Below are 20,928 nucleotides of genomic sequence, written 5' to 3'. Positions count from 1 at the left end.
GATCCCAAAGCTTCTGCCGGTTGAATTATCGTAACGATTGGATTAATTTTAAGCTAGCTCAAGTAGTAGAAGCGCCCCGGAGTTCGAGACCCGCTCGCGACACTAATTTTTCAACTCAACCATACTTTACATAAAATATAAATCACTAAAACAAAAGATCTTTTTTCTTGACCTCGTGAAGTTCGTGCATTATTATAAATGAAAGGGGGATTATTCGTGTCAAGAAGGGTGTAAATTCTATCCAATATTCTTTGGCAAATACAAATCCGACAGGCACGGCCAGAATCCCGAAGAAGACTTTGTAAAGGCCTATTCCTCTTTCTAAAGTATTAAACAAGACAACCTAAGCTGCACTTAAAAACGACAGACAAGGCGGCAAAAGGAATAAAAAAAGTAAATGGAAAACAAATTTCTCCTCCAGACAAAATTAAATTTTTACTTTCTAAACAATACACGTTATACGGGAATTCTTACTTCTCACCAACTAGAAAAAAACGATATACAATACATCTCTCTTCTTTTTTCACAGGTTCTTTACAATCTCTTGGGTGAGGCGCTGACTCGGCTGGAGAAACACGAGGAAGCCGAAAGGTGGTTCAAAGCTGCCTTGGTGGCAAAGCCGGATCACGTCCCAGCTCACCTCACTTACGGCAAGTTGCTGTCAAAAAACGTAAGTTATACCTCTTGTAGTAATTCAACAACTTCGACTTCACTTATGTATTATATAACAACTTTAATTATTATACTTTTATTTTTAAAATTACACAAATAATAATAAAATAAGTAAGACGAAGGAAAAGGCACCTGGTGAATCCGACGGGCCAATTACGAATATAATTCACCGGGCTCTGTCGATATTCGAACCCAGAACCGACATCGTGGCAAATTCGATTCGGACGCCCAACCACTCGACTACCGCAGGTCTCACCATGAATAATCATAAAATAGAATAATTTAACACTCTCGTCTACTCTTTATTATTTTGCATTTTGCTGCTTAAAAAAATAAAGTAACATTGATGACCAAAAAAAAAAAATACAAGCAAAAATAGAAACTATCAAGTCACACTCATATTGAACAATAAAATTCAATTTGACAAATTTCTGTAATAGTTTTGTTTTACACAATAAATGAGGTTTGTTCAGTTTTCTTTTGGATCATTTAATTTATATGCGAGAAAGGTTTGTCTTTTTTTTTATATTCTTGAACATATTTCAACAAATTTTCGCAGTAAATTTCTCCGACCATTTTACTTCATTTTTCTGAAGTTTATTGCGTAAAAAGTAATTATACGATTCGGTTTTTCTCTCATAGTAATTTTTCGTCCACCAATTTGTATGACATTTTTGTAGGGTATTTATTTATTGGTTTTACTTTTATTTTATTTCATCTGTAGAAATTGACATTTGTTCCCTATATAAATTTACCTACTCTATTTTCTGAAACTTTCACCTTAGTTTGAAAAAAGTTATTAGACAAAAATTCACTTTATATACATACATGTATAGAATGAATAATTAGATTGAAAAATAAGTAAAGTACGGAAAATAATAGCAAGAAGAATATTATATTCTCAGTTATCAATTTTTTTCACTTTTAAACAAAGGTTTTCTCGGTCAGAATTAAACATAATTTTTTCACTGACATGACCACCAAAAATAAGCCAATAGCTGAATATTTAAATATTAAAAATCCGAAATTTTTCTTTAAGTCAGGATGGTAAAACATGCTGATAAATTACTTGTTGGCCATAAGCAATATATATAAGAAAATTTGAATTTTACAACAAATTTATAAGCATCATATGGCCAAAAACAACCGAATTTGAATTAAACAATTCCTTTTTGGGTTAATAAACTTCAATCAGAATCAGTCATTTCTGCCTGATTTGTCAGGTATTTCAGAAGCTTCAGAAGATTCATATTTTTGTTTAAAAAATATGATAAATTTTTTACTACATTTAATTTAACACATTTAATACGTTTTTAAAAGGCAAATGCTTCAAGTGCACTTACAGTTTAATTACTTACTCTATTATAATTATTTTCTCGGGAAATCGTTCCTTATGTAAACTGTTCAATGGTTCGTTATGTTCCGAACAAATTCGATTCAATAAAATGTACAAATGTTAGTCCATATATGCATTTAGTATTCAACATCGACTGTATTAACTATTTTAATTAATTATATTTTTCACCTAAGGTTTTGGTTGAGATGAAAAACTAATGCCACGAGCGGATTCGAACCCACGTCCTTCGGCTCAATACTCCGCTGTACTTCTAATCGCTTGAGCCCCACAAGTCTGTTAGAGCAGTGGCGTATCCTGCTCGGGGCACTAGCTTTTTCAATTCAACAAACACCTTAGATAAAGCATTATTAATTAAAGTCAATGAAGTTAATGTGATTTAGTGTTGCTCGGAAATAGTCTCCTGGCTGTAAATCGCCAAGACAAGTTTGTACAATCTTCGTCAGCCTAGTCGGCTCGGGAGCGGCCCGTTATAAACCAATGTAGTTTATTGGTGCCCACTTGGAATATAAACAAAATCCCGTTTGGCTAAGTTGCTTTTTACTTTATTAGAAGCCATGAATATTCAAACTTCGGTTTGAGTTGTTTGCCGTAAGTATAAGAAGTTTATTGCCCTCCATTTTCCTAACCAATTTATGTGTTGAACCGTAAAATGTGTTTACAATGTAAAAGACGACTCGGGAAAATGAAAAGGGGCAAAGTGTGAAACTTTCAATTTTTTAGCAGTTTATCCTTCCTCACCTTTACTTACCGTCCTGCTCCTCCTCAAACTGAAATTGAGCGACATGGGTTTCCATTATTTAACTGATTTTCCTTTTTTTAACGATTCGTTTTAATAAATTTTATAAACCAATTTTATTAACATATTGCCTCCTAGTAAATATAAATATCGAGCACTCATCCATTTTATTTTCTAAAGTAGAGGGCGAACAGAGCCAAACTGATTGTTTTAGATAGGCGATTTTTTTTTTTTTTTCAAAAAGTGTTTTAAACCTGCATTGGTAACCCATTATCCTAAAGGAGATTTTCCGGCAGTTGCAGGATCGCCCGTACTCTTGCAACCCCAGCGTGGCAGATTACGCGACATAATTTAACACCTTTAGACAATTATCCCATCCCTATTTTTTCGACTTAATCTACCATTCGAATTGACTTAAAATTTTCAAACCCCACTTTGTACACTATAACTAGAGATGAGGACTTTTAATGGGGGGGGGGAAATGAAATATTCGCCTAAAAAAATAATCGACCTAAAATAAATATTTTTTACATTTACATGCGTACATTTATTAAAGCCGTTTGAAATAAGAAAAAATCTAAGCCAAATTGCAGCAACGCTCTTTTCTATAGGGTCAATTGCTTTAAAATATTTTTCAAAAAGAGGAAGGAAACTGAGAAAAATCGTAGTAGCTGGTGGTCCATTATTCAAAGGTAATAATTACTTCATATTTCGATCGATTTTAGTGGAAATTACTTTTTAGAATCTAAAATCGATTTAGTGCAAACGGAAAGTAGAACCGTACCTTTCCGGCTCTACCTTTCTGAGTTACAGAAGAGTGAAAAGGAACCGCCGAACAACCAATATGGCAGCTCTCAAGACCCCCCCCCCTAAGGCATAATTGTGGACATGAACAGCTTTTTTCTAGGCTGAACAATTTTATTCTCATTTTAGGACATATGTATAGAAAGATGTCTGCAACACAGTCATTATTTAAAATTTTCGAACAGGGATATACAATGTTCAGGGGATTTGAAATTCTGGAATATTCTCAAAAGCTAATCACGTCTAAGTTGTTAGAAATTATTTTAAGAAGTGAGATGTGAGAACAATAGAACTACCAATGCTTTCAATTCTAATGCACGCTTTATTTTCCTAATACATACTAACTTGGAAAACATGTTCATTCCACGATAGCTTTGAGCCCAGATAAAAAAATTCTCAAATATTTTAAACGGCAGGATTCTTTCTTAACTTCATCATTTTTTAATGCATCTATGTATCTATCTCTTTAATTGAATTTAGGATAAAGCAATTACAAGACATCCACTTTTTGGCAATTTATTAATCATTCTCTACATGGATTTCCCAAAAACACTAAGAGAATCTGTCTACTTAAATTTTTTACAAACGTTAGCTTGCTGGAGGTCGATCATTTAACAGTGAGAGCTCATCATTTTTCAACATGATGGTGTTTCACTTCATTTTAATTGGGCTGTTCAGCATTACTTGAACGCAACTATCCCCACGTGGGATCGGAAGGTAATGCCTACCGATCTACGGATGTAACCCCCGGTTTACCGTACGGAGGTGCCTTATGTGGGAGTTTTACGCCAACGAATTCTGTCTGCAGCATGAAAATCTCCAACGAACAGTTTTCGAGTGACCACGAGAAACAGACGGAAACGATGAAAACTGTACCAACAGACGGAAACCAATTTGAGCATAAATTGCCCAATGAAGCAGTTAATTTCTTTAAACTGCAATTATTTTCCTCAAGAGACATTGCATTTCCATTTCTCACGCTGTATAAACATGTCCTTCACAATCCCCTTTCTTTGAGCCGTTTCTAGGGAGAGGTTTGGGCGGGGGTGTACATTGCGAAAGGGCCTGATAATGAACTTTAAGAAGAGGTTGAAAGGTTGAGATGGGGAGTTGGTGTCCGATTGGTTCGAAGACACGATAACTTAAGTGGTTAGAGCAGCGGCGTATCAAGCCGGAGGTCGTGGGTTCGAATCCCGCTCGTGAGGCTAGCTTTTTTCATTTCAACCAAAATCTTACATAAAAAGATTGATTTATTGAAAGATACAATAATAATAATTTTTAAACCGGACAATGATATGTAAACTGCCATGTCCAATAGAATTTTTAAACTAGATTTAGTAATACATCGCATGAAACCACGGACCCCATGAGAGTCGACTCGACTAAAAAAAAGTTTCAAGTAAATTAACATGTCGAAACATAACATTTCAACCAAAACCTTAGATAAAAAAATTAATTAATTGAAAAAAGTAATTTGGTCAATAGACCACTAAATATAATGGATTTAAGAAGAGGTTTTTTACCTTGCAAATGCATAGATACACTGAATAACAGAATTTGTTACATCGCCAATCCCATTAAACAGATTATCAAGCTTATCTCTTTACAAAACAAATTTTACCCACGAGAAATGTTAAGAGTTATTATATCAGCCTTATTTCCTCTTTTTCACACCATTTTTTTTTCATAGCATAAAATTCCTAAATTTGGTTCTATGTAATTAAATAAAATGATATACAAAGGGTATATCGCCACTAAACCTCTTAAATGAACGAGTTGTTACGAAATTTGTCAAGTTTTACCGTAATTTTTTTTTTTTTTTTTGGAGGGGGATTTTCCTAAAAATGAAAAGTGCACGAGGTACGAGTAGATTTAAACGAAAACCGTAGATACTAGAATTGTACCATGGTTCATAAGAAGTCACTCTGAACAAGTCCATCAGGTAACTTCGTACTTTGTTGAGTTTAGATTGATGTGAACATTTTATTAACTGTTTGTTTTAATAAATGAACGAAAGAGTATATTTTTATATTTACACAACATTTTAAAGTCCTCATTAACAAATCAAATAAACCAAGAATGTAGTACAAAAAGAAAAAAGTTTTTACAAATCTCAAATTACGGAAATCAGTTATTCCTTGGTTTTTAATGGAAATTGTCTTCGTACGTTTAACAAAAAATAAATGTGCGATTTTTCTTGGTGTCGGTGAAGTGTTTAACATTTAGTTCACCAAAGTAGACTAGAGGAGTGGATCCAAATTATCTGAACTAAAAGAAATCTCGTCCCTCAGATTGTTTTTGATAAGACATAAAATGAAATAAACTACATTTAAAAAAATTGTCATTTGTTTTACAGAAAACGAGGATATCTGAAGCTGAACAGTGGTTTATCAAAGCCAAGAAGCTCGCTCCTTCAGACCCCACAGTCTACGTTCACTTCGGTAAGTAAATAAAAGCAAAAAATAATTATTCAAACCATAAATCCCTCCATTACAATTAAATGTTAAAAAATAAATGTTTCCTTATAATTTTTATTTTACACACCACCTCAAGGGAATTATTCCGAGGTGTATATGGCTTTTGGGGAAGGAGAAAATGAAATGTTTGTTTCCCTTATGTAATCCACCCCCCGTGTTGTTTAACTGCGTACTAAAGCAGCTTTCATTTTCATCGGAATGACATGGCGTAAAATAGCACCAGCGGGTTGGTTCAGACCCTAACTAAATTGTTGCACTATCGACTTGTTGTGAGATGGTCCGTATTAAACTATCACGAACAGCGATGAGTAAGCTCGAGTTTACTGTTAACCTGTAGTACTGTTTTTTATTGGTAGAACGAGAAAATTAATCCAAAAAGGGTCGTTTGACTCTTCGTGGACCCGATATAGAACCATATAAAAAAATACTGAATAATTGAATAAAATTTTTATTTTCTATAGAAATACGTTAAAATCCATGATGTTAGGGATAAAGAATGTTATTATTCACAAATCTAAAAAAATATAGAATTGAGAGGTCAAATAAATTTAGACAATTTTGGTATGGTGTCGATGGATAATCGAATTACAGAGGTTATATTGAGCCTTAACATTGCGTCCCCCTTTTCAAAAATCACTATATGAAAAAGAAAGCATAGACTTCAAATGGGTTTTTGTTTTATTAGAAAAATCAAGACCAATATTACCCACAGTGCTCTATATTTACCAAGACCAATCTGCTTAAAACGTATTATCAAATGCAATTTTATTTATTATACGAATTGTAAAAATCATTAACATTTTAAAAATTGTTAAGAAGGTGAAAGGAGGTGTCATCGATGAGGTAAATAATAGACAGACGATAAATAAAAATATAAAATCTGCAAGAATTGTAAGGCCGAGATAATCGTTGTCATTTCATCATTTTGCCAATCTCACCACAACTACTGACATAAAAAAATAAACGAACTACAGTATAAAAATATTTTAACTTGATACTTATATAAAGATAACTATCATATTTTTTTACACTATGTAACAGGTTACATTTTTTGACGAGTTGACAAAATATATTGCTCATGTGTTTTCTGCGCCTTTTTTTAATACTAGGGTTTCTTTTTAATTTAATCTAGTTTGCTTTCATGTAGGAATAAATAACACTTCAAATCTAAAATCTCCGTACCCAGCATTACTACGCTCAGTCTTAAATTAATGGTTACAAAAGGGATTCATAAATCTTTTTAATGATAAAAAAAATCTTTCTAAAACCAAGGTTTTGTCTGATGTGTAATTCCGTTAAACGAGCAAGGTTTTATTTGTTATATTCAAGCACGCACAAGGCAATAAAAAAATAATTAAATTATACAGTGTTTTCCATCAACGGTTAATTTTGTCGGCAGGTAAAACGGTTATAGCGAGATAGCGACAATATTCCACCCTTGGGATAATCCGTTGTGATAAAAATTGTAGTCATTTGCACTATGGAGTTGAAATTCAGTTTAATTTCGTTGAATTATCATATTAGATTTAATTGAATGCATATTAATTCCATTTTACTTTTAGTTATAAATTGTCTTTAGATTTTATTGAAATATACTTTAAAAAAAGGTAGTTTATTGAAGATAGGACCAATGAACCAAAGACATCATCATCACCCGCTCCGGTATTTTGGTAGTCAGAAGTAAGATCTCGATCTTTAAGGTAACCAACGGTAGTTCATCCAAAGAGCCTAAAATCAAGGGAATTTTGTCCCCCTAAGCACAGTTTTAAGTAAATAAAAATTGCTGAATGATTTTTATTTTAAAATCATTTTTCCGAATAGGAAAGCCTTACATCCTCAACTAGCAACAAAAAATGTAAGTAATTTATTAACAAAATATAAAATACATTGTTCGACAGTTATGAATCTTGGTTAAACACCACAAATTAAACTCTTTTTATTTCTTATGATATTTATAAAATAGCTTTCAAACTATTCACGCCCTTTTTTCAAAATTAAAGATCCTACAACAGTAACAAATAAGTTTGATGTAATTAACAAAATCAATGGTATAAATTGTCCGATAACTTACACTGGAATTACATCCCAATATTTAGATAAGAGCTGTGATTGCAAAAACTCAAACAAAATCCTACAGCACGGTCTACCCACCACTTTCAACACCAACACAATTTCGATTTCAACAATCCAAAAATATTAAACATAGAACAGAGATAAACACAGCTGTTCAATTATAGAACAGACATGTAAACTCAGCCGCAGCTACGATGATCAAATTCAGTATCAATAACAAGCATAAACACAACATATCCTATAATACAACATATGACACAAGTCTTTCAATTAATTAATCGTTATGTAAGGTATTGGTTGAAACGAAAAAGTTAGTGTTACGAGCGGGATTCGAACCCACGACCTTCGGTTAAATACGGCGCTGCTCTGCCGCTTGAGCTATTGTGACTTCGATCCAATCGGACATCAACTTCCTATCTCGACCTACCTTTCGAAATTTTTCCTCCTTTTTGCAATTTTTTTGTTACAACCAATACCTTACATAAAGATTAATTAATTGAAAGAAGTTATTTGGTCAATCAGACCACGAAATATAATAGATATAAAACAATCATTATACTCCACATATCCAACAATTCTACATGGTCTAAATCTAAATTTATCTCTCCTTTCCCTTATCCTTAGGCTAACAAGGCCCGAACGGCAAACCATCACCCTTTTTTTCATTGTCGGTCCCTTTCACCACAAAACTGCCGACTCCTCGTAGAAAAATGAATTTCTATCCCTACTTCCTTCCGCACGACTTCAAAATCAAACATACATAAACAAAAAACATTAATATCCTACTAAAACTTTCAACACGATACACAACAGTGCACATCTACACGGAAAACGCACCGTTTGGGTGAGTACAAATACTTTGATTATACATAAAATTTCTACATTATGTACATCATTGTATAAATTCATTTGTATAATTTAAACAAGTCCAATTAATTATTCTTTTTGGCTATGTTTTTGATTGAGATGAAAAATCATGTCACGAGCGGGATTGGAACCTACGACTTTCGGCACAATACGCCGCTGCTCTTACCACTTGGGCTATCGTGAGTTCGATCATTCACGTCTTCATAGAAGTAACGATAGCGCAAATAGTTATAGCGGTCGTGGGTTCGAATTCAACAATAATTTTCCATCTCAACCAAAAAATTTATATAGAAAGAATATTTAATTGGTATAATTAATACGGTCAATAATGAAGAATATGGATTGATTTAAAGAATGTTTATAAATCCCAGGCCCTGAAGATGATCTCAATAAAGATCGAAACGTTAGGATTAAGAAAATGTTTTACTAAACATTTTCAACACACCAGACCGCATCCCACGATCTCCAAATAATTATTAATTAACGGTCATAAACATAACACAAAACATAAAAACAGTAACTTTCTATGACTCTATGATGCATTAGGATTTGTGCCTTTAAAAAAAAAGTCTTCAAATATTTTAACTATTTTTTGTATTATACAGAAAACTTAATTAATAAATTGTTATTGTATTTAATCGCTAATAATGTCATTAGTTGTTTAATAGCGTCGAAACAAAACAAGGGAAATTTGTTTTGATCAATTATTCGAGCGTTCATTTAAAATCAAATAAAGGAAAAGGGGGCGTACAATGAACAATCGCTCTCTTTGATAATCACACATACAAAATAACTCCATTCTAATAAAAGGAAGGATTGTTTGGCTATCTTATTTCCAAATTGGAGAACTTGTTCTAAAGAGTAATAAGCAAGATTATAGCGTTTGAGAAGAAAACAATCGTGTTTACCCCTGTGCGAAGTTGATTTCAAAGGAAGGATTTAAAGGGGGGAACAAATAGAAATGGGACGTAATCGACGAAATTACCTTTTCCGCGATTTTAATTACGATTTGAGAGTTTTCCATTTGATTCGAAACACGACGAAAATCGGGCGGTCGAAAGGGGGAAAATTAATTTGTCTGGTGATTTATTAGATTCGGGTCGGAGAGGTTTTCGCAGCCACGTAGGCAGAAAGCTTGTCAACACGCGCGAATACGTGACCATCGCCCGATTCCCATTTACAAAACAACCCGGTAAAACAAGCAAAACAAAATTCAACAGCCCGTGTACATTTTTACAACCGGAAAAGTTTACTTTACGAAATTGGATTAATTAAAAATAAGCTGGTCAAAACGCAATGCCAAGTTTATTTTACTAATAAAAAGTTATAATTACTGAAAATATGTTCCGGTAAAAAAATTTCGGTTTTGCTGTTTAGTGTATCTAATTCGAAATTGTATCTAACCAATTTAATATATTCTTCCAGAGTTTGTACCGAGAACTGCTTAAGTTGAACCAACTTTTTTTATACCGGCCTAGTAAATAATTTAATAATAAACTATATTTTTAATGTGTGGTGATTAGTTTCCTTTTCCTATTTATCCCTTTCTATATTATCCTGAAAGGATAATCTGGCCGAACCATTACCATTTTTTCCCTTCGTCGGCTCTTTTCACCTCAAAGAAGCCGACGCCTTATACAAAAATGTCTTTGCTATACCGACTTCCCCACCCCTTCAACACCCAACGTATATAAACACAAAACAGCAAAATCTCACTGGCACTCTCGACACGACACGCAAGAATGGCACAATTCCACAGAAGACAAACACTTTGAGTGAGTAGAAATACTTTTTCGGCTTGGATACGCCGCTGCTCTACCACTTGAGCTATCGTGACCTCGATCCGCTCGGACACCAACTTCCCATCTCAACCGCACCTTTTGAATTTTCCCTCCTTTTTGGAAGTACTTCACTAATGCTCTCCGTGGCCATTTCATTTGTCGTCGAGAATCCAATCCAATTACACGACATTTGAAAAATGGCAAAAGGAGGGAAAACTCATAAGGTGGGGTTGAGATGGGAAGTTGGTGTCCGAGCGGATCGAGGTCACGATAGCTCAAGTGGTAGAGCAGCGGCGTATCTAGCCGAAGGTCGTGGGTTCGAATCCCTCTCGTGCCATTAACCTTTTTTTCATCTCAACTAAAAACCTTAATTAATTGTAATATAATAATTGGTCAAGCGGACCACAAAATTAGTGAATTTATGTAAACAATGTTTTTAAATCCCAGGCCCTGAAGATGATCTCAATAAAGATCGAAACGTGTAGAGATTAGTGACCGTTAATCGGTAGTTATTCAGATATCGTGAGATGCGGTCGGGTGTGATGGAGGTTTCAGAAAAACATTTTCTTTATCGTGCCAACGTTTCGATCTTTTATTGAGATCAACTTCAGGGCCCGGGATTTACAAACAATGTTTACATTTAACAATTACATTTAGGATAAGGAAAAGTGAATTTATACAATGCAAAATATATTTTATATTCAAACAAAGTCGACTTCCCCACCCCTTCAACACCCAACGTATATAAACACAAAACAGCAAAATCTCACTGGCACTCTCGACACGACACGCAAGAATGGCACAATTCCACAGAAGACAAACACTTTGAGTGAGTAGAAATACTTTTTCGGCTTGGATACGCCGCTGCTCTACCACTTGAGCTATCGTGGCCTCGATCCACTCGGACACCAACTTCCCATCTCAACCGCACCTTTTGAATTTTCCCTCCTTTTTGGAAGTACTTCACTAATGCTCTCCGTGGCCATTTCATTTGTCGTCGAGAATCCAATCCAATTACACGACATTTGAAAAATGGCAAAAGGAGGGAAAACTCATAAGGTGGGGTTGAGATGGGAAGTTGGTGTCCGAGCGGATCGAGGTCACGATAGCTCAAGTGGTAGAGCAGCGGCGTATCTAGCCGAAGGTCGTGGGTTCGAATCCCTCTCGTGCCATTAACCTTTTTTTCATCTCAACTAAAAACCTTAATTAATTGNACCCGACCGCATCTCACGATATCTGAATAACTAAAGATCGAAACGTTGGCACGATAAAGAAAATGTTTTTCTGAAACCTACATCACACCAGACTGCATCCCACGATTTCTAAATGTATATTTCTAATTTTTATTAGGCAGTTACTACAAGTGTTTATCAACGCTGGGTAGAATAAATGGTGTTTTCTTCGTATTATTTTATATATATTGTGCGATTTACTCTAGCTTACTGGGAAGTGAACTGGTATATGCTGTTTTTTGATTATATTGGTTTGCCAATATTCGCTGTATTAGGTTCTTGCCATCTTCAGTGGTGAATCTGAGTAGGAAAAAAATATCGTCAATGGCCATACTACCGTGCTTAGAGATTTCCGCGTATAACTTGAAAAAGGATAAACTTGTTCGAAATGGAAACATATTTATGCCACAGAACATTTGTTTTTGTGTGCCAATAATCATCAACAGCTAGTGACAAATGGCGTTTTGTTAGTTTAAATAAGATTTACAAAATTATTATTTTGAACACGTATTTTTGTAGGTTCATAACATTTTGGTCTGTGATTCTTGCGGATTTGGGTTCTCGTCATCTTCAATGTTAGATCTGAGTGATAACAACCAGACTACAGCAGAGATTACCAGGGATAACGTTACAAAGAAAAAAGTTCTACGAGATTGTAACAAATTTATGTCATGTAATACTTTCTGTTTATCACGACCAAATAACAAAAATAAAAAATATGACAAATGTTGTTATTGTTGAAGATTTAAAAAAATATACCAATAAACAACCGCTACAAATTGAACAGGCTGGGTACTCTTTTAAATAAGGGAAGTTTACGAAATTGGGTTAATTAAAAAATAGATCAGTCAAAACCAAATGCAAGTTTATAACACTCTTAAAATTATAATTCCTCAGATTAATTTTATTTTGATCTCTGGCGTGATGCACTAGTCCTTTGCACAGTAAGCAACTGCATTGGTAAAGAGACTAAAATGAATAGAAACAGTTTAATCTTTCAATTAATTATTTTTGTATAAGGTCTTGGTTGAAATAAAAAGTCAGTGTCACGAGCGGGATTCGAACCCATACTGTCGGCCTTTTACCTCAACGAAGACCTTACACAGAAAAAGTAATTAATTGAAAGAAGTAACTTGGTGAATTGACCACTAAAACGTAAATGGATTAATATTTAATAAGTAAAAGAACATCACTAACAGCGCCCCGTGGCGTCATATGTCGCTGAGAATCGAATCCTGATTACACGACATTTGAAAAAGGCAAAAAGAGGGAAAATTAGAACGTTTGTAGGGTGAGATGGAGAGTTGGTGCTGAGAGGATCGAAGTCACGAAAGCTCAAGTGGTAGAGTAGCGGCGTATTTAGCCGAAGGTCGTGGGTTCGAATCCCGCTCATGACACAGACTTTTTATCTCAACCAAGACCTTACATAGAAATAATAATTAATTGAAAGAAGTAACTTGGTCAATTGACCTCTAAAACATAAATAGATTAATATTTAATAAGTAAAAGAACTTCACTAACAGTGCCCCGTGGCGTCATATGTCGCTGAGAATCGAATCCTGATTACACGACATTTGAAAATGTCAAAAAGAGGGAAAATTCGAACGTTTGTATGGTGAGATGGAGAGTTGGTGTCCGAGAGGATCGCAGTCTCGATAGCTCAAGTGTTAGACTAGCGGCGTATTTAGCCGAAAGTCGTGGGTTCGAATCCTGCTCGTGACACTGACTTTTTTTATCGCAACCAAGACCTTAGATAAAAAGAATAATTAATTGGAATAATCAATATAGTCAATTATGACCGCTAAACATACATGAATTTTCTAAAAATCAATTGTTGGCTCAGTACATCTAGCTGAGATCAGAAATAATAATTAATTGAAAGAAGTAACTTGGTCAATGGACCACTAAAACGTAAATGTACTGTTTAATTTTTATCTGTGTGAACTTGTTTATAATATTGTATTCACACGGCTAAATAGATTTGCTACAATAAAAAAGTTTTTATTTATTTAGATATAATAAAATGCTAGAGAAAACCTTACGAAAAGTCAAAACATATCAAAAAACAAATATTGCAATAAATCGTAAAATTGAAAAAACTTCTGACATAATATTATATCTAAATTCCTATAGACATTGCAATAATTGTTATTATTGTTGATGTTACGATTTATTAATATTAATTAAGATAATTAAGTTGGCTGTGGACATTAAGATGGCTTTGCACCAGCTGCGTATTCGGCAGATTTATGTAGGCCGGTGTTCCAAAGAGGAAGGCTGGTAAGATTGTTGTTTTATAAATATTGTATTTTTTTGGTTATTAAAGTTTTGCCAATATGTTTGTGGGGTTCTATTCAGTAAGTATATTTGTTTGTGTTAATTGTACTTACTTTTGTTTTTACATAAATTATTACGGATATAATATAATCCCCGTTCAATACGTCTCTACATTATTTTTATTAAATCCAAATCTATCCGTAATATTTAATAACAAACATATCTCGGTAGAAAATGTTGTTAATGTCACAGCTTAAATATTAAATTTAACGCCGGCCTTGACACGGGCTGTAAGAAGCGTAATTACAAAGGGGCTCCCCCGGGAGGCAGGCGGTGACTTTACAACCGCACCATAACACAGTCACAGGTAAGGTTTTACAGTTCCAGCCCATGGATAAGCACCCGGGCAATAAACTCCCGTCGGAGTCACAGGAAATATACTCCGGCTGTAAAATAACTGCAAGTGATAAAATTGTAGTAATATCACTGTTTGATGGGTCTGCGAGCCACTGGAGGATCGAAGGTGGGGAAATAAAAAACAACAAATTCGCTTTATTAAGGCTTTTCGTCAACACCCGCGAAAATGGGGTATGACAAGCTTTCCGCCTGGTTCTTTTTACAATCTGGGTTTATAACTTTGGATAAGATTAACAATTGACTTAAAACATAGGCTAGAAAGCAGTACTGAAAACTGTCTAATACGCAATAGTTTCAGGGATAGGATGAATTAATTTGACAAAAATGAACAACAAAAAACTCATTTTTAACGGAGTTGTAAATAAATATGCGAGATATTCATTCAAAAAATTAAATTTTGACCAAAAAACAGCACAAGTATATATGTATTTATATTAGAAATTATCATTATTTGGTTCATGCTTACAGAAATTAAAACTTTCCTTATTTTGACGTAATGAAATTTTTTAAGGCACTAAGCTTAACCAAATAAATAAAAGGATTTCAACTTAGGGTTGTTATACTTGAAAATGGTTACAACATTCAATGCCAGGTTGAAAATCGGATTTTAAATTGTCGACCGTTTATCCCTACTTCCTGTATAACAACTTGAAACGGGTAGAAGAGTCATTTGCATTGCAGAAACACACCTCTCTGGAACTGGGCTAATTTCCGCCAGTATAATTCATACGAACTGACTGGCATTGTTCGTCCATCCATTTGGTCAAGTTTGGAAAACGGTTATAATAAAAAATCTCTGTACACTTTAACATTTCTGTGTAACAATTGAAATAATTCAATTCCTAGATGCCTTGTAAATAAAAACAGATGATATGTGCTGGTCATAGAACTGTTATAATACACCCTTTTAAGATTTTGTGGTAAAACAATCAACATTCTCGCAATTGTCAGTTTCCATTGATCCTGTTTCATGTCCATTTTTTAAATTAAATAATTCCCTATTTCTCATCTACTACCTCGCCCTCTAGTGAGAGAGAGAGAGAGAGAGAGAGAGAGAGAGAGAGAGAGAGAGATAGAGAGAAGGACAAACAGACAGACAGACAGAAAGAGAGAGAGAGAGAGAGAGAGAGAGAGAGACTGAGAGAGGGCGTATGTATAAGTGAGAGACAGGGAAAGAAAGACAGAGAGAGATAATATGTGTGTGAGGGAGGAAGAAAGAAGAAGAGAATGAGTAGGACTCATTTGGTCTGTAATTCGTTTGACAAAGACGTTCCTTAAGAAATGACAAAATTCCATTATTATTGTTGTTTTGCGTTTTATTCCTAAACGATAAATCGATATATAGATAGAATACGTCATTTAGATAGATAGATGGCTATAGATGGATAAATAGATGGCTAGATAGATAGATAGATAAGGTACGTGAGATAGATAAATAGATGGCTAGATAGATAGATAGGATACGTAAGAAAGAAGGATAACTAGATAGATGGCTAGATAGATAAATAGGGTACGTAAGGTAGGTAGGTAGATAGATGGCTAAATAGATAGATATAATACGTAAAATAGATAGATAGATAGCTAGATAGATGGCTAGATAGATAAATAGGATAGGTTAGATAGGTAGATAGATAGATGTCGACAAGGTTGCGTGCTAAGCCCTTTATTATTCGCGCTGTTTTTGGATGATCTTCCCCAGGTTCTTGAATGTGGATATCGCATGAATTGTTCAGCTGTTAAAATATTAATGTACGCGGATGACATTGTTATTTTGGCAGAGACTTCTTCAGAGCTTAAGAGGAATATTAAAATGTTTGATGCCTATTGTGAACAATGGAATCTGTTAGTTATTTTACAAAAATCAAAAATTATTGTGTTCAGAAAGGGTGGTAGGCCTAGCGCCTCAGACCGCTTTTACTTCAGGGGTGAACGTATCGAGGTGGTAAAAGAATACAAATATTTAGGAGTAATATTAACCCCTCAACTTTCTTGGTCGAAACATTTAACAAGGAAGACGTCAGCAGCGGAAATGGCTATAAACAGAACCTGGTCCACTATTATCGCGCAAGAATATGTCTGCGCTTTGCTTGGTTTGCTCATTGGAAATTTTTATTTAATAAATATAATCTAGTCTTCTCATTGACCCTTGAGAATATCTGTAATTGGCAGGTACATTTTTCGACTCTCCTCTCCAAGATTGCCTCTCAGCATAGGGAAGATTGCTTATTAAGGGTTCAAACATCTACACACCTGTCTATCTACAAGGAATTAGAAGTTTCACCCATGTTTGATTTCCAGAAGCCTAATTTTGACGGTCTTTCCTTGCGTGAACTAAGATGGGCATTTAAGCTGAAATGTAAGGTTTTACAAGTATATTCAGCTGTGTGGAATAGGGGTAACTTGGGTATATGCTTCCTATGAAATTCTCGTTCCGTCGAGACTGTGTTTCACTTTTTGGCGGAGTGCTCGATTTTGGGTGAGGTTCGCTTCTTGGTTGTTTTGCTCTCCCAAGAAGTGAGCTATTGCGGTTCTTGAGTGGCTCAAATTTTTGGTGCTTGATTCGGTATGCTAAAAAACATGCTTGGAGCTATAGATACGAATTGATTCAAGAATTTAATTTTTAAGTTTAATTCTTTCATTGTTATTAAGCCATCAAAATTTTAGATATAGACTTCATTGTTAATACTAGTTCGCTTGTTTATTTATTCATTTTTTGTATTTTGTATTTTTTGAAGTATACTTCGTATTTTTGTATTTTGTATTTTATTTTTTTTTATTTTTTTATTTTCTCTCTTTTTTCTATTTTTCTCTCTTTCTTCTCTAAACTGCATATATATTTGTAACCCAATTATAATTATTATTAGATAGATGTCTAGATAGATAAATAGGTAGATAAATGGCTAAACAGATAGAATACGTAAGATAGTTGGATAGCTAGATAGATAAATATGATAGGTAAGATAGGTAGATATATAGCTAGATAGATAGATAGATAGGATGTGTAATATACGTAGATAGATGGCTAAATAAATAGAATACGTAAGATAGATGGATAGCTAGATAGATAAATATGATAGGTAAGATAGGTAGATATATAGCTAGATAAATGGCTAAATAGATAAATAGGATACTAATGTAGGTAGATAGAGAGCTAGATAGATAAATTAGATACGTAAGATAGGTAGATAGATGGCTAGATAGATAGATAGGATGTGTAATATACGTAGATAGATGGCTAAATAAATAGATAGAATACGTAAGATAGATAGATGGCTAGATAAATAAATAGGATACGTAAGATAGGTAAATAGATGACTATATAGATAAATAGGATAGGTAAGATAGATAGAGAGATGGCTAGGTAGATAAATAAAAATGGATATGTAGATAGATAGATAAAAGGATAGATAGATAGAGAAATGGCTAGATAGATAAATAAAGATGGATAGATAGAAAAATAAAAGGATAGATGGATAGAGAGTTTGAGTTGAATTCCTTAAAGTCTTTTCTGAATTTCTTAATTGTATATTTAAACGTAGAAAAAATAAAAACGAAATAAATAAATAGAAAATAAAATAAATAACAAAATTAAATTTTAAAAAAATATTGTTTTGAAATTCAAAGAATATTCGTAGTGACCAAGACCATGCCTTTGGGCGAGGCTAGGATGACTTTCTGAGTATATCTTTTTTAAAGTTCGATAGCTGACAGACATTTCCGATCCCAATACGCCTAGTTAGAAAAGGAGTACGTGCTCTCGAGTGTAGGGAAGTTCAAGGGCCGGTGGGTTGCTAATGGCCAACAAACAAGGAAAAGGGAGCGGCAAACTCTATCGTCACCGTTTAGTCGCACTCTTCCACACAATGATCAAAGTTTCCTGCCTCCTAATATCCAGACGTTTAACTTTGTTAATACTCCCCCATCCACGACACCTAAATGGGACTCCCAATGTAATTAGGTTTGCCATTACGACCGTCCTGGACAAGTAATATCCGTCACCTTCCCTCCGCTACTTGCTGCTATTAACTGGGTATGGTTTATTAATTAATTTGCCTTCTCGGATTGAGCTGTTCGTAAACCACAGATGCCAATTCGATCGACCCGCAAATCAAACATTCAAGGATAAATAATAAATTAAGTAACTTGTTTATAATATGATTTTAAAGTAATAAGTAAAATTATTTTCTATTGTTAGGAGACAGTTGGAAATAACAATAAAACCAAAAAAGTAAAACAGTTGTATGCACAATTGTAAAACAGGACATTATTGTAAATTTGTACGCGTAAAAAATTATCATTCAGTTCAGTTAGGTTCAACGCTCTTTCATTCAATTATCAACAAATACTGAAGATGGTGACAACAGATAATGAGGTTTTAACGGAAAACATATTAAGCTTACCAACAAACATACGCCGTTTACGGGCAACGGTCATCACTGTGAGGTAAAGGTCCCGGGTTCGAAACCTGAGGTCCTGCATTCAAACCCGAAATACTTGCAAATAAGCTTTTACAATGGGCTCCAGCACTCCGGGCTTCATATAACCTCGTAGTTGAAATACCCTCGTTTAAAAAAAACACATGCCCGTTAATACAAATATAAAAAATAAGTTACCTGCTAAATGGTTAACTGCAAAAATTGAAGACCTCAGGAAAGCGCGAGTAGCGCATATAAAATTTATAATAAAAAACCTAAAAATACTGAAACTGTGAAGAAGGGTGTAAATGAAGAAATAAAACCAATTAATTTGTAACAAGTAAAACAAATTTATACGAGATAAACTTAACAAAAATTTAAATACAAGTGGATGCTGGAAGATTAAAAAAAAATATGAAGTCAGTAAAGAGAGCTAAAAACAAAAAGACCCAAAAATGGACTTAAACCTTAAATCACTTTAGTAATGTCAAATTTAACAATATCCCAAAAGAATGGCTGTAAAAATACGTAAGGTTAGGTAGAAATTGCTGCGAAATTAAAACTATATCATAACAAAACATAAAAGAGTAATTAATCTGATAAAGTCTGAGTTATAAGAATTTATGGAGTCACTATTAGAATAAAACTTTTAATGCATTTATTTCACTGTAACTTAGAGACATTAATATGTCATGGATTAAAAAAATACATATTATAGGATAAAGCCACTCAACAAGATTCTAGAACACAGACAACCAACGATTACAGGCGGATTAGTATCATATGTATGCCTGGGAAATCATTTTTTCGTTAACTAATAATTTCATAAATAAAAACAACCTACTAGAGAATATCAGAACCGGAAGTAACCCAGATACTGCCCTTATAAAAGTCTTTTATGGCATTCGATGGCGATGGATTATCGGAAAATAACAATTCATGTATTGATTGATTTAGCATAGCATTTGATTCTTTTGATCACGATCTTTCATTGACAAATATGATATCAATGTATTTTTCAAAAAATACTATAAATCTATTTTAGTCATATTAAAACAATAGAAAAGGAAGTAATAACATTTAACTGTAAAAAATCTAACCTAAGGGAAGCACCTTCACGAGATCCTCAAGATTACACTGTGTAAGGACTGTTATACATACATATTAAAACAATTTGTAAAGAAATCCTCAACTGTAAATTTATCTTATACCGAGAAGACCTCCAAATATACATGGAATTCTATACTCTCAAAGCCGACGAATACATAAAAAAAGTAAACGAAAATTTCAACAGAATAGGCCAGTGGTAACGAAAGCGCATTAAAGCAATGCCACCAATTTAAAAGCAGTTTATTAATTAACTAATTGACCATCCTATATAACAAAGAAAATTGGAAAGTAAAGCATAAATTGACAGAATAGATTTAAATTATCAAACACAAACCAAGAACCTATTTTTTTAAATGATTATTTATGTTTTTTTTAAACAAAGTTTTTTTAAAAATGGTAAACTCATTACTAACAAAATTGTTAATAATACTGATAGAATTATAACAATCTATTTTTGTAATACTTAACATTTGTTTTTTCTTTACGATTTCTTCTCTCTCTCTCTCTCTCTCTCTCTCTCTCTCTCTCTCTCTCTCTCTCTTTCTCTTTCCGTCGCTCCCTCTCTTGTTCTAGCGCTCTCTGTCGTTCCCTCTCCTGTCACTCTCTCTCTCCCACACTCTCTCTTTCTCTCTGTCACTCTCTCTCTCACCGCCTCCCTCAATCGGTTCCACTCTCTCTCACATTGTTTATCTCTCCCTCCCGTCTCCCCA

The 20,928-nt window shown here is 34.0% G+C and overlaps 1 protein-coding gene across 1 annotated transcript in view; it reads left to right on the top strand.

Moving 5' to 3' along the window:
- Positions 1–20,928, top strand: part of LOC106672155 (transmembrane and TPR repeat-containing protein 2-like) — a 91,316-nt gene that overhangs the window by 54,930 nt on the left and 15,458 nt on the right. The window contains exons 5-6 of the mRNA XM_024225733.1: positions 530–670; positions 5,926–6,010. Of these exons, the coding sequence (XP_024081501.1) occupies positions 530–670; positions 5,926–6,010 (226 nt within the window). The remainder of the gene's footprint in view (positions 1–529; positions 671–5,925; positions 6,011–20,928) is intronic.

The sequence above is a fragment of the Cimex lectularius genome, unplaced genomic scaffold (genome assembly GCF_000648675.2).
Source record: "Cimex lectularius strain Harlan isolate CLEC.00 unplaced genomic scaffold, Clec_2.1 scaffold90, whole genome shotgun sequence".
NCBI lineage: Eukaryota > Metazoa > Arthropoda > Insecta > Hemiptera > Cimicidae > Cimex > Cimex lectularius.
The sequence above is the reverse complement of the archived record's forward strand: the minus strand, read 5'-3'. Positions and strand labels throughout refer to the sequence as shown.